This window comes from Castor canadensis, chromosome 1 (assembly GCF_047511655.1).
Source record: "Castor canadensis chromosome 1, mCasCan1.hap1v2, whole genome shotgun sequence".
NCBI classification, from domain to species: domain Eukaryota; kingdom Metazoa; phylum Chordata; class Mammalia; order Rodentia; family Castoridae; genus Castor; species Castor canadensis.
The window spans coordinates 170,307,204-170,327,979 of record NC_133386.1 but is presented as its reverse complement, the minus strand read 5'-3'; the positions used below and the strand labels follow the sequence as shown (position 1 = coordinate 170,327,979).

The 20,776-nt window shown below is 37.7% G+C and overlaps 1 protein-coding gene across 7 annotated transcripts in view; it reads right to left on the bottom strand.

Annotated features, from left to right (window-relative positions):
• Positions 1-20,776, bottom strand: part of Hipk3 (homeodomain interacting protein kinase 3) — a 95,464-nt gene that overhangs the window by 60,839 nt on the left and 13,849 nt on the right. For all 7 annotated transcript variants that reach the window (XM_074044078.1, XM_074044070.1, XM_074044040.1 and 4 more), the window contains exon 2: positions 4,200-5,319. In XM_074044078.1, the coding sequence (XP_073900179.1) occupies positions 4,200-5,317 (1,118 nt within the window). In that variant the 5' untranslated portion in view covers positions 5,318-5,319. The remainder of the gene's footprint in view (positions 1-4,199; positions 5,320-20,776) is intronic.

Sequence of the window (20,776 nt, the reverse complement as noted above, 5' to 3'; positions counted from 1 at the left end):
CAGTACCAAAAAAAGAGGGGAAGGAAGGGGAAGGGAGGGAGTAAAGGGAAGGGAGAAAGGAAGGGAGGGGAGAAAGGCAGGAAGGGAGGGAGGAAGAAAAGATGGAAGGAAGGAGGGCAGGAAGGAAAAAAACCAGACTAGTAAAATGTTAACACTTAATTCATTTGGGGAGTCTGGGTGAAGGGTATACAGGAATTCTTTGTACTATTTTTGTTAACTTTTATATGTCTAAAATTATTTCAATGTAAAAAAGATTTTAAAAAATAATAATTTAAAAAACACACAGATCAAAGGCACCTTGTGTTCATCTCCCTCCCAGATCAGAGTACTTTATCTTTCTTGGTGTTTAGGTCTGCCTATCAGATTGCAAGCACCATAAAATCAGGAACTCCATCTGTACTCTCAATGGATAAGCAATGCCCAGTTTAACAGTTTGACTACATAGCTAGACCCTGACTCCAAAAAGATGAGAAGTAAGAAAATAAGAAATTTAAAGTACTATGAAAAAATGGCTTAGTGTTCTATTATAAAGCACCCCATATAAAACATCAATTATTTTATGGGTCTTTCTGAGTGTTAACTGTATTATAGGAACGTGACCTTAAATACTTCATGGGCTAAGAAGGAAGGAGAAATAGGTATATCCTAAACAAAAACCTCTAAGTGTAAATAATTGTTCCGCATTCTGTAGCATTTTGTAACTGTACTTGCATAATAGGAGGGTTTTTTTCTTTTTTCCCGTGCTGGGGATGGAGCCCAGTGTCTTGTGCATGCTAGGCAAGTGCTCTCCCACTGAGCTGTACCCCTAGCCATAGAAAGCATGTTCAGTAGCAGTTAATACTAAATTAGTAATATAGAAAAGAATATCACTGATAAACTGGTTTTTTACAGCCCACTTTCCAGTCTCTTATGTTCTCAAATAACTCAGAACCACAGGCTAAAATTCTATATTTAAAAAAAATTTTTCATGACCTGAATGTTGCCACCACACCTCATAAATACACAGCACCTTCAGCTACTAAAACCTTTTCTGCGTTCATGAGCCCTACGTGTTCTTGACAGAAACCATACTCAAGCTGCTGAATTTAGAACATGCTGACCTTGAGCAAATCAATGCCCTTAGCATGTACTCCTGGCTTCTATCACTGCAAGAGCTAGACAGCCTCGCCATCTATAGTAATCAACAATTTCTGGCTTCTCTCCTGTCTATTTTAAGATATCTCAACTACATTAGTGTTGCACAGTTCAAAGAAACAGAATAACACATGAACCTATTTTTAAATACAAATCCCTTACCTTGGAAATTGGGGTATGTGTTCTGACTGTGCTTACCTGGAAAATATTTAGTTTGGTACATTTCCACTTCCTGCTTTCATTTAAGTATACAATATCCTTTTAACAAAGAGTGGAAAGTCAAGCATAAGACCCTTGTGCTTAATGTCTAATCAGATTTATAAGTAACCTAGTTATAAGCTAAGACAGAAATGGCAAAGTTCCAAAACATAAAGTGCAAACAAATACTGAAAGAAAGTAATAGCTATTTGCCATCTTCATGCCAAATTACACTAGGTATTAAAACATTGCCTAATTTAAACTATACTACATTTTTACCTATCTACCTTAATACTTACTAACTCTTCTACCTCTTGGATCTAATTGCCAGAATTCTATTTTCAATTTTTTATCAAAGCAACATCATCCAAAATGCAAGTACTAGACTTTGTTTACAAATAAATACAAATCTCATTTTTTAACCCTAAAGAGAGAAACTATAATTTGAAATAGCTACTATGTAGCTTCAGGATGTTGGATGAATTATTTACCTGAAATTTATATATACACACAGAACAGAAAATAAGTATACCTAGCGATCATTCATAGCTTTTGTGCATTCCCAACACACAGGCTAATATTTATGCAAAAGCCTAATAACAGAAAGCAGTATTATAAAATATTCAGTATTTCAGAATGCTTTTTAAAGGAATTCCTTTGCTCTCTTGAAACATTTAATAAACCAACAGACATTTTCAAGTATTAAAAAAAAATAAGGCTTTTTAAAAATTCTCATCCAAAAGATTTCAAATAAAAGAAGGTATCACACAACACTAAATCCGATATGGAGAATAACACAGGACCCAAATAAAGTGAAGTCATTTACTAACAAGTGAACTAAATATAGGACAAGCAGCTGGAGCTGGAAGTTTATATAATATGCTAGCTGACTTTTAAAAGCTCTTAAGATGCAATCTATAATGTACAAAGAAAAGGAAAAAAAGAAAGCACTATTCTTTTCATGCAACTAAATAAGATTTTAAATGATTTTTCCTAAATGAAAGCTAATCTTACGCGTTGTTAAATTAGAAAAAATTGTCAGGAGCACAAAGGATCTAAGATTTCTCCCTTACTACAAGTTACTTTTTTTTTTTTTTTCCAGTGTTTCTCAGGGTTGAACTCAAGGCCTCGTGCTTACTAGGCCGGTGCTCTACCACCTGAGCCAGCCCCAACCATTTTTCTTTGGTTATTTTAGAGATAGGGTCTCAAATTTATGCTCAGGCTGTCCTGGACTGCAATCCCCCTAAATTACCCTTCCTGGGTAGCTGGGGTGACAGGCACACACCATTAACTTTTTATTAGTTGAGATGGTATCTCTCAAGCTTTTTGCCCTGGCTGATCGTGAACCCTAATCCTTCCAATCTCTGCCTCCCAAGTAGCTAGGATTGCAGGTATCAGCCACAGCACCCAGCTGCAAGTTACCTTTTACACTACCTAAAAAGTTCTTAGAATTGTACCTAGCACTCTAAAACTAAAATCCATATAATCCAGGATATACTAAGGCTAAATCAGGCTATATTGCTAATTCATATACAGATATATAGATACAGATATACACATATATACATCTACATACATGTGTATGTGTGTGTATATATATATATATATTGCAGTACTGGGATTTGAAGTCAGGGTCTTCACCTTGAGCCACTCCACCAGCCCTGTTTTTGTGAAGGGTTTTTTCAAGACAGGGTCTCACAAACTATTTGCCCAGGCTGGCTTCGAACCACTATCCTCCTGATCTCTGCCTCCTCAAAAACTAGGATTACAGGCATGAGCCACTGGCACCCAGCCCAATATATATTTTAATGAACTTAATTATCACTAAGTGACACAAACATGAGGTTCCTTTGAGAGCAGGGCATATATTTAGAGTTGATTTTTGTAGTAGCTAATTAATTTCTCCTTTATTTTTTCCAGGATACTACAGCATAAATTTGCAAGAAGGCTAATCAGTGTAACCAGAAATAGTGCAAGAACAGATGCTAGATCAGAAAATACTTCCTTGGTGAGCCAAAATTTATAATTCTCATGTTCTAACAATTTCTAACACTAAGTTGCCATGTGTTCTCCTATTCAGTAACTTCTGAATGATCAAGATCACTGCCAATATTGCTGCTGTATTTGCCCCACCGTGCTGGAGATCATGAAGCTAAAGCCTATACCAAGACCGTAAATTCACTCCAGTGGAAATAAAGATCATTTATTCTCAAAATCATTAAACTATGAACTTTAGAACATTTTCGTCTTCACAGGGAACCTTTGCTATTTCAAGCCTTGGTAACTATTAGCTAGCCCCTCAGCCAACACACCTCAGGGTCACGTTCCAATGATCATGGCCCTCTAGTCCTTCATCAGCATTTACACAGAAATTTTCTTCTTCAAATCCCACCACAGCACCAACACCAAAATAGCATTATTCACAGCATGTATGTAGAAAAAAATTCAGAACAATTTTCTGAATTCTTACAATTTTTCTAAATGCTCAGTTTCATATTATGTCATTAAATGAACTACTACTCCAAAGTGCTGAAATGTCCAAAGATATGTTAAGAAATTACTATAAATAAACTTTTCCAACATTTAAAGACTTCTGTTTAATCATCAGTCATATATCATTCCTTCTTGTTTTCTACTAACAATGAAAACAGCCAGGTATCTTTAACACAGAACTAGTGGAGATTTCTATTTCCTTGGACCAATTTTACGCCTCGACTTTTCAAATATTTTTAAAACCTCAAACCTACACTGATCTTGATTTCCTTATTTAACTGAAACAGACTCATTCACAACATACATGTACAAAATTATTTCATTTAGCAGACATTCAACATTTATTATATAGCCAAAAAGTACTTGACATTTACCTGTAGTACCGTGATTGTAGGTATGTTGAACAAACAGTCTTTGACACATGACTGGCCGACCCAAAATCTATTACCTTAACCCTGTATGGCTGCCGAACAGGATCTACCAACATAATATTCTCTGGTTTGAGGTCAGCATGAATTAAACCAAGACTTTTTAATTTTTTCAGTGCAGTTGCTACTTGTTGAAGAATGGGCCGAATCACTTTTAGTGGCAGGGGACTGAATTTGTTTTGTTTCAAAAAGTCATACAAGTTTTGTTCCAGCATCTCAAAGACTAAGCAAGTATGGTTACGGTGCTGAAAGCATTCGTAAGCTCGGACAAAATTATATTCATCAGCATTTTCAGTACTGAGCCTTGCCAGTATGCTCACTTCTATTTGACCTTGGCGTGCATAAGAAGGGTGATTCTTCAAGATTTTGATTGCTACAATTTCATTTGTCCCTCTTTTCCAGCATTTAACAACCTGGCCAAAAGTGCCTCGACCAAGAAAATCAAGGACTTCATAGGTGTTTTTTATGGAGCATAAGACTTCGTGCTGTACTAACTGATAGTCGCCTTCTCCCGTGGTGCAATTCTGTTTGGATCCTGTTGTAGTTGTCACAACCGTCACTGGATTTCCCATATTGGTTTGCAACATTGCAGGAAGTATGGACAGTTCGTCGACAATCTGCATTGCGCTGCTATGATTATCCAGCTCCTCACTCTTGCGCTTCAATCCACATCGTTGGGGGCCTTCTAAGAAATGTAACCTGGTTCTCCACGCCCCAACCTGCGGTGCCTCCACTCGTGCTTGCTGCACTTGAGCCGCTATCACCTTTGTAGCACCTGCAGTGTTTTTTAAAACAACAGCACTTGTCTGCAATGAAACAGCACTTGTCTGCAATGAAAAGTTGTGTCCTCGAGGTCTATTAAACGGTATCTTTGTTTGAAAAGCACTACCCTTAGCGGGAAGATGAGAATTTCCAAAGTTTCTACCATTCACATAGGTCCGTGGATAGTTTCTTTCCTGGAAAACACAACTGCTTGGCTCTACTTTGAGTTTCTTCACACTACAAAAGGCACTTGACTGAGTTTGATAAACATATGGTGGGTAGACCAAGACTTGTGAGGCCATACCTACAAAAGAAGAAAAAGAAGTATTAACCACAATAAAAAAAATTTCCCCACTTTTAAATCTCAGGAAGAAAACTTCTCAGGGGCAAATTCACAATTACTTAAAATAGTAATAATAGTAATAATAATAATTCCATTAAGATTTTCTTCTTGGAGAACATAAAGATAACTTTAACTTCTCCATGTTAGTGCTTCAGTTATTCTGGGTATTGCATAAAGAACTGCATCAAAGAGTCTAGTGCATTCATTTACTCAAGAAATCTCTACTGAAGAGCTGCAACAGCCAAGATATGCATTAGAAATTGTACCAACCTTTTCCCACCTGAAAGGAAAAGTACAAACCCCTACACTGTACACATGTGACAAAAGTAAAGCATTCTGGTCAGGCCTGATGGTGCACACCTGTACTGTCAACACTCAGGAGGTAGATGCAAGAGGATCAGGAGTTCGAGAACAGCCTAGCCTAAATAGGCAAAAAAAAAAAAAAAGTAAACCATTCTGTCACCAAATTAGAATTTATGAACCAATGAGAAGTTAATTAAATATACATTACATAAACATAGTTTAACATATTGCTTAAGCCTAAAGCCAAAGAACTGCCTCAGGAAGAAAAAACTATTCATGTTTTTAAAATATATATTGGCAGAGATTTTATTTTTTTTTATTATTCATATGTGCATACAAGGCTTGGTTCATTTCTCCCTCCTGCCCCCACCCCCTCCCTTACCACCCACTCCACCCTCTCCCTCTTCCTCCCACCCCCTCAATACCCAGCAGAAACTATTTTGCCCTTATTTCTAATTTTGTTGTAGAGAGAGTATAAGCAATAACAGGATGGGACAAGGGTTTTTGCTGGTTGAGATAAGGATAGCTATACAGGGAGCTGACTCACATTGATTTCCTGTGCGTGGGTGTTACCTTCTAGGTTAATTCTTTTTGATCTAACCTTTTCTCTAGTACCTGTTCCCCTTTTCCTATTGGCCTCAGTTGCATTTAAGATATCTGCTTTAGTTTCTCTGTGTTAAGGGCAGCAAATGCTAGCTAATTTTTTAGGTGTCTTACCTATCCTCACCCCTCCCTTGTGTGCTCTCGCTTTTATCATGTGCTCATAGTCTAATCCCATTGTTGTGTTTGCCCTTGATCTAATGTCCACATATGAGGGAGAACATATGATTTTTGGTCTTTTGGGCCAGGCTATCCTCACTCAGAATGTTGTTCTCCAATTCCATCCATTTACCAGAGAATGATAACATTTCGTTCTTCTTCATGGCTGCATAAAATTCCATTGTGTATAGATACCACATTTTCTTAATCCATTCGTCAGTGGTGGGGCATGGCAGAGATTTTAATAAAAAAGGAATCTCTTTTCAGAAACAGCTGAGCATATAATCTACCTGCTAAATATATTATTCTTTGATCATGAAGAGATCTACAAAGACAACTTACTTTCTACCCAGTTACCTTCATGTTGCCTCCCTTCTCAATTCATAAAACATTCTCCAAACAATAGTCCTAAATTCATTTATATTTGAAAAATAGGTTATACTTAGAATCATTCTATATTCCCAAAGACAGTCTGTATTTTATTCTTGCATCCAAAAGGAATCGGCAGTTACTGAGGATAAAATGCCAAACATTCTACCTATACTACCATTGAGAGCACTTTGTAAATAATATGTGACTCCAATTTGACATAGATATAAAGAAGGCTTTAACATTTTATGGCCAAACCTGAGTTTATGAATTTAAAATTTATGGAACATGAAATCCAGCAACTGCTGACCTGAGTATATGAACTCAAACACACACACCAAACCCTCAGTACCATAGCTACAAAAAAAAAAAAAAAAAAAAAAAAAACACTACTAATTACAAGGCATTCAATCTATCATCCAACTACTTGGCCTATTATACAACAAAATGGAAACATAAGTCAAAAGAGTCATTGAAAGAATCATCACTTTATAGTTAGTAATATTCCATGTTCTCTACCCAGACAAAATTATCTTGGAATTTCCCTAATGGTAAAATCCTACACAAATAATCAATTATAAAAATAAGCAGATGAACCAGCTACAGGAACTTTGCATCATGTTCTATTTACTTCTGTCCTTCTACCCTTAAATAATTCATAAACTCCTTCCAAATCTGATCAAAGTAACACAGAATCTTCCTGCGCAGCCTGTCCTAAGATCCAGAGACACAGTCACCACTTACTCTCCAGGCAGCACTGGGCATTCAGAGCTCTCATATCAGTCCCCATGCTTCTCACTGAAACTCACTGGATTGTGACTGTACATCTTTCACACAGGTCTGAATCAAAGTGTCCAGGATAGAGTTGGTGTTTGATAAATTTTGGATGGTTGAATTAAATTCAAAATACCTTCATTGTCCACAATTTAAAAATCTGTATTATATTAACTTGTGTAGTCTCCTACTATTTAAAAAAAAATCACAAACACCAACTCTTTAGCTCAGAAGCAAGAGATTACCACCATAATATGTGATGTCTATAATATTAACAATAGCTACTACCTAAGGAACGTTTACTATGCAACAGTTTAATAAATCCTTTATATTACATTTAATCATAGCTGTATCTTCCAACTTGCCATTAAGGAATCTAAAGCTCAGAGGAACTGGTAATTGATACAAAGTCACAATGCTAAGATGCAGTAAAAGGAGAAAGTAGATACACCACACTTAAGTTAAAAGGCCTAATTTGGGGGCTGGAGGCATGGTTCAAGTGATAGAGTGGCTGGCTAGCAAGTGCAAAGCCCTGAGTTCAAACCCCAGAATCACCACCAAAAAGAAAAAGACAGAAGGCCTAATTTTTACCTTCTTCAACTTCCTAAAAGTTTCTTATACACTATCTACTACATTCCTAGGTTAACCTGGTAAAAAATAAGCTACAAAACCTTACTAGACAAATTAAGACCTAATGTTCATTAAGAGGAAACTGCAAACTGAAATCCTGAAGTTCCAAACAAGTTCATCTATTTTCTTAAAATTTCACTGGCATCTATACCTTTACTCAGAGATTCTAGAACTCCACCAATTTTTCTTTTTCTCTTTTTTTTTTTTTTTTAATGGTACTGGGGCTTGAACTCAGGGCCTACACCTTAAGCCACTCCACCAGCCCTTTTTTGTGAAGGGTTTTTTTTTTGTGATAGTGTCTTGAGAACTATTTGCCTGGGCTGGCTTCAAACCACAATCATCCTGATCTCTGCCTCCTGAAAAGCTAGGATTACAGATGTGAGCCACCGGCACCAGCTTATCATTTTTTTAATGAAGTAAAAACCACACTGAAAACTCTTTCTGAACAGATTGAACTCATCCATTAAGGCACTTTTGTGAGGCTGCCCAATCTTATCCTCAATAATTTACATTGCAGCCAGGCATGGTGGTTAACACCTGTAATCCCAGAACTTGATACTGAGGTAGGAGCATTTTGAGGCCAACAGAGCCTATATAGTGAGACCATGTGGAGCAGAGAAAAGGGGAGGAGAAAAATAAGAAAAAAAAATTAAGAATACTATGATTCTCCTAATCTTCAAACAAGTTTAGAACAGAATGACAGATAATGAAATTCACAGATAAAAATACATTAAAACAGCTACCAAAATAAACACATGTACTTGTGGGGCTGAGGGCACAGCTCGGTGCATGTGGAGAACATGAAAACATGAATATGAACAGTTGTGAACCTAAAGGAAACCATGAACACACACAGTGAGATCTCAAACAACCGCAAGGGCCCTGTGCAGAGGGATGATGAAAAAGCTGTTTGGCAGTACTTAATAAAACTGCACATGAACAAAGCTTCTGACCCACAAACTGGCCAGTCACATATGGTACAAGGACACTGACTGGAGCACTGTGTAAATCAACACAACACTGTAAACAGCCCAAATACACACCAAAAAGACACTGGTTAAGTATATCTGATAGATGGACAAACTACAGTATTTAAAAAGAATAAAAACAGTTCTTTTCTTCCTTCCTTCAATACAGCAGTCTGAAGTCACGATAATTTGAGTCAGACATGGTGGCACACACGTACAATCCCAGCATTCAGAAGGCTTAGGCAGGCAGATTGCAAGCTCAAGGTTAGTGTGGATTATACATAATAAGACCCTGTCTAAAGGAAAAGAAAAAAACAACAAACAATAATCATTATAACTTGAGTTACAGTAGACATCTTGGAACCATGAGGTGGCAAACCTGATGACAATCCAACACACAAGCGTGGCAGAGCACAAGGACTGGAAGAAGCATGGTCCTTGTTGACATTATCAGCTGTCTGTACCTAATTCAGAACCCTGCCATGTCTTTTGAGGGCTGACAGAGAAGGCTCTTGCAGTGGGAAGAAAAGAGGTAAGAATTCTGACACTCCCCATGTGGCCAGGAGGAACTTGAGAAGAGGCTCTTGCAACAGGCCATCAGGTTTGCTACACAGGGCCACAGCTCCTGATAGCTGCTAGCAATTTTTCCATTCCTTGACTTGTGGTAGCATCACTCCAATCTCTGCATGTCTTCCAGAAAACTCTGGTGTCCCAGTACCCAGCGGCTCCAGCAAGAGCCCAGAGTTCCCCTAGATCAGCTACCCCACAGCCTATAGACACATGCATGGCAAGAATGGCTCTTACAGGACTGCAGGTGTGGCTCAAGTGGTAGAGCGCTTGCCTAGAACACTTGATGCCCTGAGTTCAAACTCCAGTACATTTAAGAAAAAAAAAAAAAAAAGAATGGCTTTTATAAATCACAGCATTTAAGGCATTTTATTACACGTCATCATGGTACTTGCTAACTGAAATAACCTGTTCCTCTGACCAAGGACTGGATGCAGAGCCCAATGTCAAACCCTGATTCCCATTATCCTCTTCCACCTGTGTGTGCCCTGGGAACACTCTGGACACTTGCTGGGCCTGTTTCCTCACTTCTCAAATGAAATGTGGCATCATATGCCAGCTTCCTTCACTGGGGGTTTAAATAACTGGCCATAAATTCTTTGTTACTCTATCAGTTTTCCAGTAGGGATCAATGTCCCTCTCCAGAGGTTGTCTGGGCTTTTGAATGTTTTGAACGACAGACTCTGGCAGAGCTAACGCTGTGATTTCCAAGGTCAGGGCAAAAAACAAAACTTGCCTTGTTGCTTAAACACCAGGGCTCATGTGACCACCCTGCCACCACCATGCTGTGTGGAAGCCCAGGCTGTAGAGAACAGGCCACATACAGGCACTCAGGGAAGCTCCTTTGGTCTTTGAGTTCTCCCAGCCAGTGGCGAAGTGTGAGGAGTCTCCAGCTGATCCTGCCTCAAGCTATGAGTCATCTGGGTCTCTGAGTCTCTCCAGACTCCATAGAGCAGAGAGAAGATATTGTTCCCACAGTGCCCGTCTAAAACCCAGTCTAATAAATGGTAGTTGCTTTACAACATTAAAATTTAAAAAAAAAACAAAAACTGATTTGGAAGGCACAGTAGTACCCACTTAAAATCCCAGATATTCAGGAGGTTGAGGCAGAAGGATTGTGAGTTAAAGGCCAGGCCCCAGACAAAGTTATTGAGACCCTATCACAAAAAACAAAATTTAAAAAGCAAAAAGGCTGGAGGGGAGAGGAGGGAAGGAGTGGCTCAAGTGGTATAGTGCTTGCCTAATAATCATGAGGCCCTAGGTTCTATTCCCAGTTATGACTTGATTCCAAGGATAAGAGTCATATTAAAAAAAACAAGATTCTGAGAAATGTGTACTTTACAAGAGATATTTGTAAATATTTAATTAAAAAGGGATGCTATATACATATGTATATAGATATATATATGTGTATATAGATATATATATCTATATACACACACACAAACACACTGTCATGTAAGTATTGAATATCTGTAGTTACATGATGAAATTGTGAGTTTCTTTGCCTTACAGGAGAGTAACAATATTGGAGAAATGAGAAGATTTGCTCTTCCAGGTTCATCATTTTTTACCATGTAAATTTATTACTGTTTTTTTCAAAGTGCTTGAATTATCTTGAAACCTACTAAAGTAATCTGGGATTTATTTCAAAAATAATACAAAAAAAAGGAGAAAGTGGAGTAAGATTAACCACAAATTATTAATTACAGAAACTTGATAGTGGGTACAGAGGTGTATACATAACACTATCTTGCCCACTTTTGAAAGTTTACATTTTTTCTTAATAAAAAGTTAAGTAAACATACAATTAAAACTCCATTCAGAAAGATTCTGATTTAGTAGATCTGTGGTGAGGTCTAGACATCTGTAAGTATATAAGCTGCCATGACCATTTTGATTCATACTAAAATATGAGAGCCAATGACCTGCTCCATACAAAACTGTAGGCAAATTCAAGTCCTACCAATTCAAGAGCCTCAAGTCTAAAAAACATAGGATGAAGTCCTAGGAAACAGAATTAATGCACACCACTCCATGCTATGTTAAATTAAGGTGTTAACTGAATAGCTAAAGTCCACTTAACTGTCCTAGAAAAATTAAAGTACTGTAATTTCTGAACCCTCCTTTTCCTATCTCTTCTTTCCCAGCATACCAAGCTACAAGGTAAACAATTAACCAAGGGCCAAACGTATGCCGACTAAGGAGACTTAGAAAGCCATTACCACTCACCAATCAATCTTAGTCACTGTGCTCTATAGACTAATCTCGAAGGGGACTTTCCTATCTATATAGAAATACCACATCATACCACCCAACACACCCAAAAAAGGCAGAGGCAAGCGTGCCATAAACAGTCACAAAGAAAGAACTATCAATTACCAAAACTTGACCACCGTGACTCCCTGCCACATCCAGGTATTAAGTCTTTCCTGATGAAACTATCTTATATCCAGTGTTTATGAACTACACACAATGCTGTATACTCAGGAGTTATTAAAGCCCACAGACGGAGTCCAAAACACTGTTCTGGTATAATACTATTTCCTATTATTTCTCATTTTAATACATTACATTCTGCAGCTATATTGTTCATGACTTTGTCATTTGCGCTTACCAACTTAGTAAGAAATGAAGTTTTGAAATACTATCCCTTTGTAAGCTAGGACTGCCTATAAAATATTACTCAAGAGTATAGTAAGACTCTTGGTAGACCAACCATTAAACTTCATTCCTCAGACTCAATCATTTCTAACTTGCTATATTCTGAATGTTTATCCTTCCCAAAATTTGTTGAAATCTAATTCCCAAGGTCATGATATTTAGAAGTGGGAACTTTTAGAGGTAATTAGGTCATGAGGCTCCCTCCCCATGACTGGGATGAGTACTGTTATAAAAGAGGCCTATGGCCAGGCTAGTGTGTACAACTATAATTCAGCACTCAGGAGACTTATTAATGGAGGAGGATTCCAAGTTCAATGTCAGCCTGACATTTATTTAATCTCAAAATTAAATAAATAAAAATTTTTTAAATAAATTTAAAAAAATAATAAACGGGCCTCAGAGAACTTGTTTGCCAGTTCCACAACTAGAAGGTGCTATCTTTCAAGCAGGGGACATCCTTTACCAGACATTGAATCTGCTGGTGCCTTGATTTTGGGACTTCCAAACTATGGGGCTATGAAAAACAAATTTATATTCTTTGTAAATTACCTGTTCCAAAGAATTTTGTGATGCCTTAATCCAAATAGTCCAAATGAACTAAGGCATAGGCTTTACTCTTCTAACCCTCTAATAAACTTTAAATCCCATCTGAACCCTGTCCAAACTGTTCTCATCCTTTTACAATTATCACATCAACAATGTAACCAAAACTGACAGGTCTGACCACATAACATCAGGCCTTCTGAAAAGGAGGGGAAAAAGATAGAAATGCTTTACTAACAAATTCAATTTATTACCTAATAGGAAATTTCTGAATCATTCTCTGCCAAACTTAGGCACAACCTGTATGTAATAAGGCTCTTCTATTAAATGTACTGACATGACAAATAGATTTAACAAAAGGCAATAATGTCTTATATTCTTATTCAACTTTCTTCTGTTACTTTTCCAAAACTCCATTTTTAAAATCTTTTCCTTTTGTAAAATTGTAGCAAGACATATGTACAACATAACACAAAATTTACCCTTTTAACCTTTTTCTTTTTTGGAGTTTGAGCTATAGGCCTTTCAACTTCCTAGACAGGTGCTCTACCACTTGGGCCACACCTCCAACCCTTTTTACTCTGGTTATTTTGGAGAAAGGGCCTTGCTTTTTGCCCAGGCTGGCCTGGACAACATATTCCTATTTGTGCTTCGCCACACAGCTTGGAATGACGGGCATGCACTATCAGCACACTCAGGTGTTGCTTGCGATGGGGTCTCATAAACATTTTGCCTAGGCTGGCCTACAGCTGTAATCCTCCTGATCTCAGCCTCCCAAGTAGCTAGGCTTATGCTGGTGGCTCGCACTGGGCTCCCTTTAACCACTGTTAAGTGTAGTATTCAGTAGCATTAAGCATATTCACAATGCCGTGCAATCATCACCACCCTAACATTTTTCTTCTTTCAGTGCTAAAACTCTGTGCCCATTAAACAATAATTCCCTACCCTCTCCTCTATAACCCGTGGAAACCACCACTTGTTTTTGCCCTATGATTATGGGTGTTCCAGGCACACCTCTTATAAGTGGCTGGTACAGTGGCTCAAGTGCTGGAACACCTGTCTAGCAAGTGTGAACCCCTGAGTTCAAACCCAGTACCACCAAAAAAATAATAATAAATAAGTAAGTGGACTCATAATGTTTGCCTTTTTTGTGACCTAGCATAATGTCTTCAAGGTTCATCCATGTTGTAGCACAGGACAGAACTTTCCACCTTTTAAGATTAAGTAACATTTCATTTTATGCACACATCACCTTTTGTCTATTCATCCACTGAAGGCCACTGGGTTGCTTCTACCTTTTGACTACTGCAAATAATGTTGCCATGAACATGGGTATACAAGTATCTCTTTGAGTTCTTCTGCATATATACTCAGCAGGGAATTGCTGGTTCACATGGTAATGTTTAATTAATATTTAATTCTGAATCACTACAATACCATAATTCTCCATTGCAGCTCTGTCATTTTACATTCCCACCAGCAGCACAAAAAGGTTCTGATTTCTTCACCTCACCAATACTTACTTCGTTTTTTTATGTCATCCTTAATAGGTATGAAGTAGTGGCTCTAATTCTTTCCTCATCAGTACTACTACACTGATACTTAGTGCGGTTGCCATCAGTAGCCTGACAAGTAAACTTTCTGCTCTTTCATTTGAGTTACTGATGGAAAATATTAAGCATTACACCTAAGACTAAGCTCTAGGAAAACTCAAATTAGCTAGGCATTCCTGAATCATTATTGAGCTCACTCCAGTTCTTTTAGGCTATACACTGAAAAGAATAGAAACTATTAAATTATTAAAACATCAAGCTAAGAGGATCACCAGTTCCAGCTCTGCCTGAGCTACACAGAGACCCTGTCATATTAAAGAAAAGAGAAGGAAAAAACTGTATTACTTGGGCTGAAGTTTAAATTTCTACTACAGAACTTGGTTTTCAACTGACTTTTCAAATGATAAACTAATGATCTATGATAATTACATCATACTCACTTCTTAAATGTCTCTCCTACATCTATGGTGGATATTCAAACTGTGGGGGGTTTTGGGGGATTTTTTACAGGTTTTTAAAATAACCTTTCTTTTTTTTTAAGTTAACATGTGCATTACAGGAAACAAACACACAAAGTGAAGAACAAAATCATCCATAGCCACGAAGAGTACAGTTGGAATGTCCTAAATCCTGCGTGCACTCACAACAATCCATTTTCGGTAACTGAGATCATACGGTCTGTATCATGCTTTTCCACACATTGTGAAAACTCACCAACTAAAAATCCCAAAGCTACATGAATATTTTGATAACCAAGACTGCACTACCCTCAGTGTTTTAATTTTACCTTGGGGCTAGAGGCATGGCTCAAGTGGTAGAGCACCTGTGCAGCAAGTGTGAAGCCGAGTTCAAACCCCAGTACCACAAAAAAAAAAAATCTCCTTACACACTTATCCCTGACAAGGATGTTTGGCCTAGTTCTCAGAATTAAATCTGAAGTTTAAACGTTCTATCACTTGACAAGAAAACAAAATTTAAGATCCTTTTTAATATCCAAGCTTTAATTTCATTGAAGAAATGGAAAAGGAAACCTTTCTGGTAAATTGTTTTCAAATTTTTGTAGACTGTTTCACAAATAATCAAGTTAGCTTATCCACAACTCAATCACTACACTTTTTTCTTTAGCATTACAAACTATAAAGTTAAAGCAGCTGTACCTAGTTTATTCTTATATGGATTGCACTGGTGACTGTCTACTTCTGTAGGTTACCCATCTCACCCTACATATACAATCCAAAAGAGTGATGAAGTTCTTGACTGAAGAAAAGACAGCAAGCAACTAGCCATCTCCAGTTAATGATTCCCCCAAGTTGTAATTACAGAATGTCACATAGTCTGTGAATTTATCATGAGAATTTTATAATGCTGTATTTGTCCCTGGTTATATTTCAATGATTTCACACCCACATACTCTAATTATTCTCTACTAAAGTACCAGAATTTCCTTCAAGGGGACAAACACAAAGAGGTGAAAATTCTTTACCAATTATAGCTATTTCCACCTCCCCACTCCAAAGAAGACTAAGATCAAAAAACAAATCTGTCTCTTAATGTTTCAACATTATTTACATCCTGGTCAGCCCCACAAAATATCTACATTTGACCCGTTCAGTTTAAAACTATGACATCACTGATTTTAAGATGCATGCCAATTTCAAAAATGTTAAAATAGGGGGGTATGTATGAGAACTGATGAAGTGCAGCAGAATAAATGAACTAAAATTACATATATGAACATGGATGCATTGTGATAGTTTGAAAATCTTAAAACAATACAGAAAAAAAAAAAAAAAACAAGTGGTAAAAGAGCATGTACTGACTGGTGGAGTGGTTCAAGTGGTAGATCACCTGCCTACCAAGTGTGAGGCCCTGAGTTCAAACCCCAGTATCAAAAAAAATTGAAAAAGAGAAGAGCATGTATCACTTATTAAAAAGGAGATAAAACTACAAAGCCATCTCTCAGGTCAAGGAGGATTGGTTCCCAGAAACCCTGAGGATACCCAAAATCCACTGGATGTTCAAGTCCATATATGTAAAATGGCCTATTTGCCTATAACCTTAACACATGTCCTCCCTATACACTTCAAGCCATGCCTAGATTACTCATGCAACCTAATGCTTTGCAAGCACTATGTAAATGTTTGCTATATCATGTAGAGAATAGTAAGAATAGTCTATATTGTGTTTAGTACAGATCCTCAGCTAAATTCATGATCGGTTGAATCCATGGATGCAGATCGTGCAGACACAGATGGCTGACTGAACTGTGGTTCTAGTAAGCACTGTGCTTCTAGATATATTAAGTATGAGGTAAAGGCATGAAAACATGCCTGGAAGTGACAAATACGCCAGGGAAAAAGAGGAACATCAAATGTAACTTTCATTTTGTAAACTGGATGGCAATTGCATAGGAACTGATTTTACTCCTCGCTACACTTTCATAGCCTAAAATTAACACTAATTTTGCCAGGCTCTGGTGGCTCACACCTGTAATCCTAGCTACTCAGGAGGCACAGGTCAAAAGGGTCGCAGTTTGAAGCCAGCTCGGGCAAATATTTCGCAAGACCCTATCTCAAAAAAAAAAAAAAAACCATCACAAAAAAGGGCTGGTGGAGTGGCTCAAGGTGTAAGCCCTGAGTTCAAACCCCAGTACTGGAAAAAAAAAAAATAATAACACTAATTTTTAAAAGAAGAGGGGAAAACTCATCCAGAAACTTGGAATAATCTGTTTAAATGACTGTATTTATAAAGCTTACAAAAATATAACCATATGACATATAATATCAACATATCCAATCAGCCATATCCTGTTTTATGCAACTTTTTTCTTCCAATTTTCAAAAATAAATTTTCTTTCAATTCAACAGCTGGGAATAGTAGCACACACCTCTAACCCTACAGTTCTTGGGAGATGGAAGCAGGAGGATTCCAAGTTGAGGCCAGCCTGGGCTACACAGTGGGACCTGTGTAAAAACAACAAAATTTAAAAAGCCTGGGTAGATGCTGCAGGACCCACAACTGAAGCATCACAGGTCATGAATAATACTTCTTTAAGTCTGCAATTTAAAAAAAAAAATTTAAAGCCTCCAATAAACTGCACTGCAAAAAAAATGGGAACAAAACAGAATGCACAGAGTAAGAGTTACAGAGTCAGAACCTGGAGAAGCTGGGGAAGGGGAGGGGCAGAGTTCTAAACCAATGTGCAGTGAATGGGAGATGGAGTACTTCCTGCAATGGAAGGAATTTACACATGCTGACAGTACCTGAGAATCTTAAGAAAATTTACATTGAAGCATTCCTGAATTCTCAAAAATGGTGGTGAAGAAAATGATGGTACAAAAAGAAAATCTTTATCTGAAATCAAAGAAAAGAGGTGCTGACAAATTAAGAGACTTTGCCAGAGGTCTTGATCCTCAATGAACAGGTGGTACCACAGACAGCAGTGGAGAACTGAGGTGTCTCATGAAATGTAAAGATTCAGACAAGATAGACTTGGTACAGCAAAAAGAGGCAAATATGAAGTGTCCACAAATTGAAATCGCTTTTTACAAAGAAAGTCTACCTTGGCATTCTTCTCCAGAGATGAAACTCAGTAATTGTTTGCACTGTTTACATAGTGTGTGTGTGTGTGTACACACACAAAGACATACACACATGAATCATGGTTTTTGAATTACTAGCATGACAAAATAAATGCATTCTAATGAAAACCAAGTTTGATATGTTGGTTTTGAAAGTTGTATTAAGGGAGCTATTGGGATTTTTTTTTTAATTTGTTTTCTATCAATAGTGCTGGTTACTTTAAACAAAATAAAATAAAAGCTTTCTGTAGCTGCTTTGTTTGTCAGAAAGAATATATGATACCATGGTATATTTCTTCTATGCTCAAAACCATCTTTTCAGTCATTATTCAATCAGAACTTGCCTTTAACTGCTATGTGAAAGGATCATTCTGGGCTTTTTTTTTATTTATGTGTTTATATGTGTGCATACATAAAATGCTTGTATAGATGGTTTTTGTTTTGGGTTTTTGTTTGTTTGTTGAGGTGCTAGAGATCAAACCCAGGGATTTGCACATTCTAGGCAAGCCCTTGGTTTTTTGACAGAGGGTCTCACTGGGCAGCTCAGGCTGGCCTTAATTTGCAATGCAGCTCAGGCTGGCCTCAAACTTACACTCCTCTTGCTTCCTCCTCCCAAGTAATGAGATTATAAGAATGCGTCAGCTTGTTTTGGTTCTCTATAGACACATAAATTCAATTTACTTGCAAAATTCCTAAAAGAAAAAAATTTATGGCTACCAACAACTTCCCCACCCAGCGGAAAGTAGACAAATCTTGATTTGTTTTAATTAGCGAAACAAGACGAAGTGGATATTTAAAGATTTCTCTAGTGAGCCATTCCTTTACAAAAAGTTTAAGTCTGTGTAGTAAAAGGTCATGAATCATGGAATAGCTAAGTCTTGGCTGATGGAAATGTAATCATATGTTGGTAATTTAGGACCTGCTGACATAAATGGGTGAACAGAATTTTATAATTAAATTATTGACCCACATGCTTTGTCTTTACCCCAACTTATTCCTTACATGTATGCTCAATCTTTGCAGTATCTGGGTTACCTCGTTCCCCAAAAGCCAGGAATAAAACTTTATAAGTAATCAGAAAGTTATCCAACTATACATTGTTTACTGTATTTCAAATAATGGAAAAGGCCAGGCACCTGTAGCTCCTACCTATAATCCTAGCTACTTGGAAGGCTAACATTAGAAGGATCGCAGTTTGAGGCCAGCCTAGGCAAATAGCTTGCAAGACCCCACCTCCAAAATAACCAAAGCAAAAATGGACTGGAGGTGTGCTCAAGTAGTAGAGCATCTTCTTTGCAAGCACAAAGCCCTGAGTTCAAACCCCAGTCCCGCCAAAAAAAAAAGTGAACAATGGTCAATTGTTTTGTATTCTTTAAAAAAAAAACAACAAACAGTTGGGGATGTAGCTCAGTGATAGAGCACTCGCCTCAGTATGGCCAAGGCTCTGACCTCCATCCCCAACACTAGAAAGATAAATTCACCTTTCTTTCAATTCATTTGGAAAAGGGAAGACTTAGCAACAAATAAAACAACTTTTCACAAGAGCTCCTCTAACAAACACATGTACACATTCATAACTCCATACATAATGAGAACAGTAACACGAAGAGTAGAAGGCACAGAGCAGTAAAGAAACAGGGATAAGGAACCGAATGGATGCCCTGAAGGAGCAAAAAGGGATTCAGAAAGAGGACCTAGGACTTAAAAGTCATGAGGGCTGATGGGATGAAGTCTGCTGTGTACTGCTACATAGGAGAGGATATTCTGGAGAGTAAATATCAATAGCCTATATAATGGCAGAGAATAATGAAAAAAAAATGACATTAGTTTCATTTGACTAGAACAGGAACCCACAAATAACAGTTGGTCCAAACCAGCCTACCCTATTTTTGTATAGCCCACAAGCTAAAAATGGTTTTTACATTTTTAAAGGGTCACTTTAAAAAAAAGAGACAGAGCCAGCCCCCCCCCCCCCCCGCCAAAAAAAAAAAGACAAAGTATTGGAACAGTTCGCAGAAAAACAAGCAGCCACGTATGGAGGGACATGCCTGTAATCCCAGCACTGCAGAAGCTGAGGCAGCAGGATCCAGCTGGGGCCCAGATTGGGTTAAATAGTGAGACCCTGTCTCAAAAAAAAAAAAAATTAAATAAACACATAAATAAAGTATGCAACTAACACCATACGTAGTCTGCAAAGCCTAAAAAAAAATCTGCCATCTAGCTCTTTAAGAATGTTTGCCAATCTCTACACTAGAACACAATTTGCCAGTGAAGAGGGAGAAAAGAGATGATCACTGAAAAGAAGGCCAACCTTAAAAAGAGTAGAAGGAGGATGGATCTGAAGAACCTTACCTTCCATGTAAGGAGCTATATATAGTAACTTGGTGTCTCTGTTTCAGAATGATTACTCGAGCAAATTTGTAAAGGATAAACTAGAAAGAACACCAAGGGAGACAATTTCAGTAACCAGGTAGTTGATTAGAGCCTGAGCAAAAGCAGGCTTCACCAAGGAAGTGCAGTCAAGAGAGCGATGGTTACCAACGACACTGCCTTTGTTCCGGAGTCTCTTTTCAAGGGCATTTGTACTGTGAACCCTTGGAAGATAGAGATGGTGTCTTCCCCCTAAGCAAATTAACGTTCAGTTAATGAAGATAGTATCTCCTTCCTAGGCAAAGGTCAGAGACACTTAAGAAGCAAGCTTCCTAAG